At 41.2% G+C, this 9430-nt stretch overlaps 1 protein-coding gene across 1 annotated transcript; it reads left to right on the top strand.

Annotated features, from left to right (window-relative positions):
• The first annotated feature begins 929 nt into the window (after nt 1–929).
• Nucleotides 930–6098, top strand: LOC122342838. The gene is made up of 4 exons (XM_043236977.1): nt 930–1191; nt 1405–1827; nt 1934–2152; nt 5986–6098. The coding sequence occupies exons 1-4, from the start codon at nt 930–932 to the stop codon at nt 6096–6098; spliced, it is 1017 nt and encodes a 338-aa protein (XP_043092912.1).
• The last annotated feature ends 3332 nt before the right edge of the window (nt 6099–9430 follow it).

Here is a 9430-nt window from a genome sequence, read left to right as displayed (position 1 = left end):
CTTTCTTAATAGAGCATTATCGCCATCTACTGTGTAGTATGAAATAGTATTTGGGGGCTTGTTCATTTTACGTGGTATATGGGTCTAAAATGGACCAAGTTTGCCACGGTAACGGTTCTGTTCAAATGGAAATATATTTGGTTTGGTTTGATATATATTTCATTCCATTCAGTAGTTTATGTAACACAGGTGGCTCTTTCGGGAGTGTGTGTGTGTGTGTGTGTGTGTGTGAGCGTCGGGGAAAATAATAGTGTAGGTGCCGGTTTGATTGGGCAGCGATTGCCAAGTGAAAGCATCCATTCTTCTGGGAGCAACTGATTGGGTGTGGTAATATACCTTTGCGGGGAGTATCGCGAGAACTTCTTCACGCGACTCAGAGCCTGCTGAGGAAGTGTTGTGACATCGCGAGAGTTACTCGTACGAGTAAAAGTTTTCAACGAGAAACATCGTCGTAACACTCGTGGTTATTTCCCCCTGCTTTTTCCGGGGCGTTACAAAGACACACTCATGTATGAAAATAAAATGCATCTTTATTTAAAGGGCGTAATAAAGCGCTGTTTTAAAATTCGCATTATTTGAATTTCAGTTGGTTTCCACTGACATTCCAATACGTCACAGCGCTTCGGTGCTAGACAACGAGAGAAAGTTTGCATTTGTTTATGCGTTTGGTTGATGCGTTATCTCAAAGCGACTTACATTGGACTGTAATCTACAATAAGTAGCTATTCAAAGTCTTTTCACGATCTACAGAGATAGTGTTTTTGACTGTTCTACCGGACATCATGTCATTTACTTCATCCGAGAGTCAAAATGTCCCTGACGACCCTCACAGGCCCAGAAGCGACACATTCTCCGCTGAGTTGGAACTTCGCAAACAGCTTTGAATCGGACTCCGAGGAGGCATGCTTTGACATCATGCATTGCATAAAATGAGCTGCAGCCGCATGTTCATGCAGGACAGAGGATGTAATGACGGTTTGGGATTGCTGAGCGTTGGCGGCATCTCCTCTTGTGAAAGCCAAATCGTCCGCAGTCCTCCGATGTCCAGCGCATCCCTCCATACATCCTGCAATTCTCTAGAAGCAGCAGGGCCTTCAGAAAGCATGGATTTCTGTAGTGACCACGAAGTGTCTTCTATCGAGTCTACATCTCTAGGAGTGTCACCTGCAGACTCTGTGGACAGCAGTACAGGTAACACTGAAATGTGGACCTGCACTACAGTATAAGAAGTATCTAGAAGCACTATAGAGTATAAAGTTCCCAAGTCTCTGTCTCATATTTAAGATTCCTTTACATTGTTGTATATTTTGCATAGAAGCAATTTTAGACCAATGAATGTAATACTCACGGGACATATTTATTAAATGTAAAGTCCAAGTGAATGCTTCTTCGTTTTCGTTTTAGAAAACCATGTCAGTCTAAGGAAGAAAGTGAAGAACAGGATCTGCTCACTCTTCAAGAGGACATGGAATGCTATAAAGCGTCCTTCGTTCAGTTGTGAAACACTGACAGAGCCGTTCACGCCTCCGTCTAATGACACAGATCTAGACGGTGCAGATTCATCACGTCTTGCGGATCCTAGGCTGGCTGAATGGAGCTTTGACAGTGCCAACAACCCCTTTGAAGGAGGACGTGACAATAGCCTGGAACTGTTAAGCATTAGCAGTGACATATCCTCCACTGAGGAACGAAGTTGGTCTCGGCAGAGTGGCCCTGCTAGAGAAGAGTGCGCATGTTCTGATCGTGAGAACACGTACGCAACAGAGTCTTCCCTGAGCCTGAAGGAGCCGAGTGACGAAGTGGCGCCTTCTGTGGAGAACAGCACAGGTAAGAACGAAAGTACAGTAAAACCTGGGACATTTGTGTAGATAGTAAATACCAGCACAGTGCACTGGCATATGCAAATGATTCAGTCTTTTTGAATGATTTTTAGAAAAACACCGCGGTTTGAGGAAAAGGATGAAGAAAGGGATTTCTTCAGTCTTTAAGAAAGCATGGAAGCCCTTAAAGTGGCCCTCCTTCTGCTGCTGCCGCGGGACCAGAGTTGAGCCATTTGTGCCTCTACAAGAGAACTCGGGCCGAATCCAGAGCCAGCTGATCCCAAACCACACTTTGTTGCAGAGCCCTTTGGTTTTCAATGATTTATTGAAATGTATGCATTTGAATTACACTGTCTAATTTCATTAAGAATGTTTAAGCTAGTATTTGTGAAATAATCTCTAGTTTATTGCTATTATAATTGTACAAAAGCATTTCATTTAAATGGCTGATGATGTTTAAAATGTTTTTATTTAATAAAATGTACATATAAAAATAATATCTCTCTTTGTCTCTTACTTTTGGCTGCTCCAAAAGGTGAAATGCATCTCAGAAATGTTGAAGCTTAAATGTAAAGTCTGAATTTAAAAAAAAGAGTATAGGCCTAAATATCAATATATTGAGATGAGATTCATTGACGTTTATTTTAGAAAAATCATTATAATTTATTTAAAAATGCAACTTCACCTAAATAGTATAAGATGCAGTCCTTTTTGTGACAGGAAATAAAATAAAATTGAATTTCACTGAAATTTGCAATCATAATTTCCACAATAAAGAAAAAGGTTATGGATGATAGTGTGAGTTAAAAAAAAATACTCGCTTCTATGTCACTTCTGGGGGGTTATCGCATGTCCTCTAAAGCTGATCGATTTCATGTGATAACCCCTGAAGACTCATAGGCAAGGCAAGGCAAGTTTATTTATATAGCACATTTCATACACAATGGTAATTCAAAGTGCTTTACAAAAGAGGAAATAAAATAATTACAAGGTTTAAATAACAATAAAAGAAATTAAAATAAAATAAAAACACTGATTTAAGATAAATTGAATTTAAAGCAAAAAGAGATTAAAACAGTTTAAATAAAAGAAGCAAAGTAGCACAGTTCGGACGCAGCACAGTGCTCATTCTGTAAATGCACAACTAAACAGATGAGTTTTGAGTCTGGATTTAAAAGTGACTAATGTTTCAGCACATCTGATCTCTTCAGGAAGCTGGTTCCAGATGCGAGCAGCATAATAACTAAAAGCAGATTCTCCTTGTTTGGTGTGAACCTTTGGTATTTCTAACTGACTTGATCCTAGTGATCTGAGTGGCCTGTTAGGTGTATAAATAGTGATCATATCTGCAATGTATTTAGGTCCTAGTCCATTGAGTGATTTATAAACGAGTAAAAGTGCTTTAAAATCAATTCTAAATGTCACTGGAAGCCAGTGTAAGGACCTGAGGACTGGTGTGATGTGCTCTGATTTTCTGGTTCGAGTCAGGATCCTGGCAGCAGCGTTCTGGATGAGCTGCAGCTGTCTGATGGTCTTTTTGGGAAGGCCAGTGAGGAGACCATTACAATAGTCCACCCTGCTGGTGATGAAGGCATGGACTAGTTTCTCCAGGTCTTGCCTGGGCACAAAGCATCTGATTCTTGCAATATTTTTAGGGTGATAGTACGCTGATTTAGTCACTGCTTTGACATGACAGCTGAAACTCAGGTCGGTCTCTAGAATCACACCAAGATTCTTGACTTGCCTTTTGGTTGTTTGACCCCTTGAGTCAAGATATGCATTCACCTTGTGAACTTCATCTTTATTTCCAAATGCAATGACCTCAGTTTTCTCCTTGTTTAACTGAAGAAAATTTTTATGCATCCAACTGTTGATTTCATCGATGCATTGGCAGAGTGAGTCAATGGGGCTGTAGTCACTTGGTGATAAGGCTAGGTAAATCTGCGTGTCGTCAGCATAGCTGTGATAGGCAATTTGATTCTTTCTCATTATTTGACTTAGTGGGAGCATATACAGGCTAAACAAGAGCGGGCGCAAGAATTGAGCCTTGTGGGACTCGCATGTCATGGACGTCCACTTAGACTTATGCTCTCCTATACTCACATAATAACCCCTCCCCTCTAAATATGACCTGAACCAGTTTAGAGCCATTCCAGAAAGCCCGACCCAGTTTTCCAGTCTGTCTAGAAGAATGTTATGATCGACAGTGTCAAACGCAGCACTAAGATCTAGTAGTACCAGCACTGATATTTTACCAGAATCAGAGTTTAGGCGAATATCATTTATTATCTTAACTAACGCTGTCTCTGTGCTGTGGTGCGGTCTGAAACCAGATTGAAAATTATCCAGATAACCATTTGAGTTCAAGTAGCTGTTCAGCTGATTCAGAACTACCTTTTCAATGATCTTGCCTATGACCGGAAGATTTGATATCGGTCTATAGTTACTCAATATACTGTTATCAAGATTTCTCTTTTTCAGGAGGGGCTTAACAACCGCAGTTTTCAGGGCGTTTGGAAAAGTCCCAGAAAGAAGTGATGTGTTCACCACTTCTAAGATGTCAGCTTTTAAACAGTCAAACACGCTTTTAAGAAAGGATGTGGGAAGTGTGTCAAGACAGCAGGTTGAGGATTTTAGGTGCTGTACTACTTCCTCCAAAGTTTTGCTATCAATTGCGCAAAAACACACATAGTGACTCCTTTTTGAGATTTTGGTTGAATCTGACATATCTCTACATCATCTGATGTTTTAATTGCCTTTCTGATGTTTTCGATCTTCTCAGAAAAGAATGAGGCAAACTCATTGCATTTGCTGTCAGAAAGCATTTCACTGGGAATCTGACTTGGGGGGTTTGTCAGTCTCTCAACCGTAGCAAAAAGAGTGCGGGTGTTGTTCAGGTTACTATTTATAAGGTTTGAGAAAAACTTCTGTCTTGCTGTGGCTAATTCCACATTAAAAGCATGCAGGCTGTCTTTATAGATGCTATAGTGGATTTCAAGTTTTGTCTTCCGCCACGTCCGCTCAGCCTTTCTGCATTGCCTTTTCATGATCTGCACTGCTGTTGATTTTCTCAACATGACTTTTGTCTGCCAGTCTTCTTACTGACTTTCACTGGTGCAATGTCATCCATGACATTCTTAACTTTTGAGTCAAAGGACTCTAGGAGAAGATCAACGCGATCGGCAGAAATGCTTGGCATTGAAGAAACAGCCTTCATAAATAGCACACTTGTGTTCTCATTAATGCATCTCTTTCTGACAGTGACAGATCTGGATTCAGTGGTAGCAGAGATCAATATATCAAAGAAAATACAGAAGTGATCAGACAGTGCTACATCCTTGATAACAATGGATGAAAGCTGTAAACCCTTACTGATGAGTAAATCTAGCGTGTGCCCATGGTGATGTGTAGGTCCATGCACATGCTGAATCAGCTCAAAAGTGTTTAAAACAGTTATAAATTCTTTTGTAGTTTTGATTTCTGCATTTTCTATGTGGATATTAAAATCCCTGCAATCACAAAACAGTCAAACTCTGAACAAATCATTGATAACAATTCTGTGAACTCTTCAACAAAGGCTGGAGAATATTTAGGAGGCCTGTAAATAATGATAAACAGGATGCGTGGAGCACCTTTCAACACAATCCTAGATATTCAAATGACAAGTACTGACCAAATGACACTTGTCTGCACTGAAAGACATCTTTAAAGAGAGCAGTAACCCCACCCCCTCTCTTGTCAACTCTGCAAACATTCATATAAGTGAAGTTGGGAGGGGCTGTTTCATTGAGCACTGTTGCACTGCAGCTTTCTTCAAGCCATGTTTCATTTAGAAACATAAAATCTAGATTGTTTGTAATTATTAAATCATTGATGACAAATGATTTGTTTTTAGTGATCGAACATTTAATAATGCTAGCTTGATGGTAGTACTTTTTTGTTTCTATAGCAGTCTGAGTTTGTTGTCTAATGGGCCGCAGATTAGATTTGTCAGCTGTACGCCTTGAGAAGGCCTTAGACTTTCTATCCTGTAATAAGACGGAGATAGTGAGAGACACACTGGGTTCCCGCTTGTTTTCTAAACATCCCTGAAAGTTTTTGCTGTAGTTGCGGGGACCCGAAACACATCACTGAGAGCTGTTATCAGTTGTTTTTGCTTTACCAGCTGCAGATGGAGGAGGATGGCCTGGCGTTGTCGCAGCGGCCGAAGAGCTCTCGCTGGAGGAGGGCGAGCTGGGCCCAGCGGCCTTGGAGGTGGTGGTGCCCGCCGTTTTGTAGTTGATAACTGGGGGCTCGCAGCAAAGGAGTGGGAGAGTCTGGTTTTAGCCACCAATTCCTCCATTTTTGTGAGAAGCTGAGAAGTGGCGATGCTGGAGAGGGATAATGTCTCTGGTAAACAGAGCATTGGTGTTTCCGTGGCAGAATTATGCTGTCCTGGCTTCCCTGGCTGATTACCAGAGAGTCGCCCTTCGGCTCTGAGTCCTGGAGCCGTTGTTGTGCGTCACATTGTGTCTGTGATGGGCTCTGCGGGCAGGGCTCAACCGTGATAGTGTCCACAAACAGTGCTTGTTGTGGCTCTGTGGTGTTTTCAGTGTCCTTGTGGGATGTGTCGACCAGATGATGACTCTGAGGCTGATATGAAGTCCTGTCGTCATCCATACTTTGTCCAGGTGTGTGTGTGCCATTCATGTTGAGTGGACTGGCACACTCTGCTGATGGATGACGGAGTGAAAAATAGATGTTGTCCTTTAACACTCTCGCACCAAGTTTGTTTGGGTGAAGGCCATCCAGTTTAAACAGTTGTCTGTGTCCCCAGAACAGATTGAAGTTGTCGATGAAGTTGACTCCTTTTTGACTGCAGGTTCTTTGTAGCCAAGTATTCAGTCCAAGCAACCGTGAAAACATGTTTGTTCCCCTTGCTGGGAGTGGTCCACTGATGAACGACTGGACTTCAACTCTTTGAAGTGTTTCGATGAGTTCACTGAAGTCCCTCTTCAGGAGTTCTGATTGCTCCTTACGAATGTCATTCTTCCCCACATGGATGATGACTCGTTTTGCAGTCTTGTGCTTCATTAGAATGTTCTGAAGTCCATTGTTTACATCAGAGACGGTCGCTTGAGGAAAGCAGCATGTAGTTGTCGTTCTGCTCCTGACGTTTCTGATAATGGAGTCTCCGACTATCAGAGTTCTGGGCTCGGCTGCTCTGTGATCTGAACGCCCGCTGTCTGCTCGACCTTGAGCGCCTGTTTGTAGCGGTGTTAGCTACTGGCTGATATGACTCTTGCTCAGTCACTTTCGGGGATTCCTCACCCAAATTCGTTAGAGATTCAAATCTGTTCTCGAGCTGTACAGGGGGTGGTAAAATACCAGTTTTTCCAAGCCTTCTCATGGCCATGTCTGGGGTAGATGATGCCACAGCGGCAATATGAGATACTCGTGACAGTCTGATGTCTCGAGTGCCTTTGGGTCTCGCTCCCTGTCTTTGCCACTGATTTGTGTGTTGATCAGCTTTAGCTTGATTCGCTACATTTGTATACTGTCGAGGTTGATTCGATTCACAGGACTCACCGGCTGTGGGCTGAGGGGGTCCGTGATGATCTGCTGTGTGATCTGCTTGTTTTGGGAGTCCAGCAAGTAACTTCGTTTCAAGAGCCACAATCCTTTGTAGCAGTCTGTGGCAGTTTGTGCAGCAAGTAGATTCCAGAAGAGGCATTTTCTTTCTTGTTTGTTGAAGATAGGAAGCTGTGTTTTCCCGTCTCCGGAATGTAAGCTGCTAGCAGCGGGAGGCAGATAATCTAGTTCTTTGTAGTAGCTATTATTGCAATCCCGAAAGTTTTTGCCAAATATGTGTTGTTTGAGCACTGTGCTATATGCTGAAGTTAAAACTTAGTAAAATCAGAAAAAAAAAGTAGATAAAAGTAGATAAAAAGTAGATAAAAAGTAGATATGATATAGGTTATGAGGAAGAGCCAGGATGAATTAAAGAAAAAAACCCCTGAAATATGGTGCATATTTACTTTTTGGGTGAACTATTCCTTTAACAGAATCTGCTACGCATTATTATTTATAAAGATCAAAATTTATCAGACAAGAGTTATAGATCAGGTCTGTCCGCTTGGTACAAATGTTATTTTTAAATTATCAAGAACAAAGGACTGGAGTTTTTTTTTTTTTTTTTTAAGTACTTTTTCAAAGAATGGGACAAAATCCACACACAGATCTCACCTATGTGGAAAATTAAAGATTGTAATTAATGTACCTTTTTGGAACTGAAAAAAGTGAAATACTGGAAGATGGCAAGATGCACTCGAGTTCGTGATAAAGAGAGAGTTTCAGAAATTACCCACTCATTGGGCAGTGAGCGTCATCTCATTTTTACATGCAAGTAAAGCTGTAGACAGTTGGCATTGTACTTAAAAGAAAAATACATGAGCATTTTTTAATATTGAAAAATATTTGTGCATGAACACTAGCACACACCCATTACACAAGTACACTAGTGTTCTTTTTGTGTGATTCCTCTGTTTCTGGTTTGCAGGTAGTTTATGTGGTTTTGAGCATTGTAAATCACAGTACTTTGCTGGATATCTGATGAGCACACTACTGAGTGCACTGCAGCACTGCAGGGCATCGACTCCAAGACTGTGATCCTACTGGGAAAAGTTGCACTCTGGGTGATGGTTTTTGCATATGATAGATTTGTCCAGCATCACCATGGCACAGTGAGACGGAGAGCTTATCTGGACTTCTACAGACTGACCCGCAGAATAAAAAACCTTCCACTGCTCATTCACTCTGCAGGTGAAAATATATGTTTCGCATTATGATGTTAACATTCCACTCCTGGTCATTAAGTGAAAAAGTTGCTCATGCTAATCGAAGTACTCTTTCAGTCACATGTTAAATGCTTGTTAGGGTTCACAACTGACCACTAGATGGCAGCAGAAAAGCTATTATTGAATGTGAGGGACCGAGAAGTCAAAGACGAGGAACACCAGCAGTCACCAGAAAAAAAAAGAACTTTAATTAAACTCAAAGAAGTACCTTTACAAAAACAAACCAGGCAGACAGAGACAGACCAACAACAACAACAACAACAACAAAAAAAAAAGCCACCAAAATGGACAACACAACAGCTTATAAAGAGAAAGATGGGCCCATTACAAATTAAAAGAAACACTAAATCATCCCCAGAGAACCTAACCCATAACCAAACAACATAAATAGACAACCAAATATAATTAATAAAATCAGCTACTTTTCCTTTCTTGCCCCCGACCATCTCTCTGAATGGTATGTCCAGGGAGAACCATTCCCCCTTAAATTCCCAGTTTCCACCCGGACTCTTAATTTTCGTCACACCAGGAAGCTGCAGTACTTGGGCCTGACAATCGTCACCACACACCGCCGGTAAACTTAAGCCAAAATAGAAACAAAGGTAAATAACAGATACAAAGCAACTAATTTGTGTGCACTCCAAATCAGCAACGATGTATGTTATAAATGAAACCTATGGAAAATAAGATTATAAACCGTGTATGCTTGTGATTAACAAATGCAACTGACAAACAGTTAAACTAAAACCATAAATAAACATGATTTACAAACTG

The sequence above is a fragment of the Puntigrus tetrazona genome, chromosome 1 (assembly GCF_018831695.1).
Source record: "Puntigrus tetrazona isolate hp1 chromosome 1, ASM1883169v1, whole genome shotgun sequence".
Taxonomy (NCBI): Eukaryota; Metazoa; Chordata; class Actinopteri; order Cypriniformes; family Cyprinidae; genus Puntigrus; species Puntigrus tetrazona.
The sequence above is the reverse complement of the archived record's forward strand: the minus strand, read 5'-3'. Positions and strand labels throughout refer to the sequence as shown.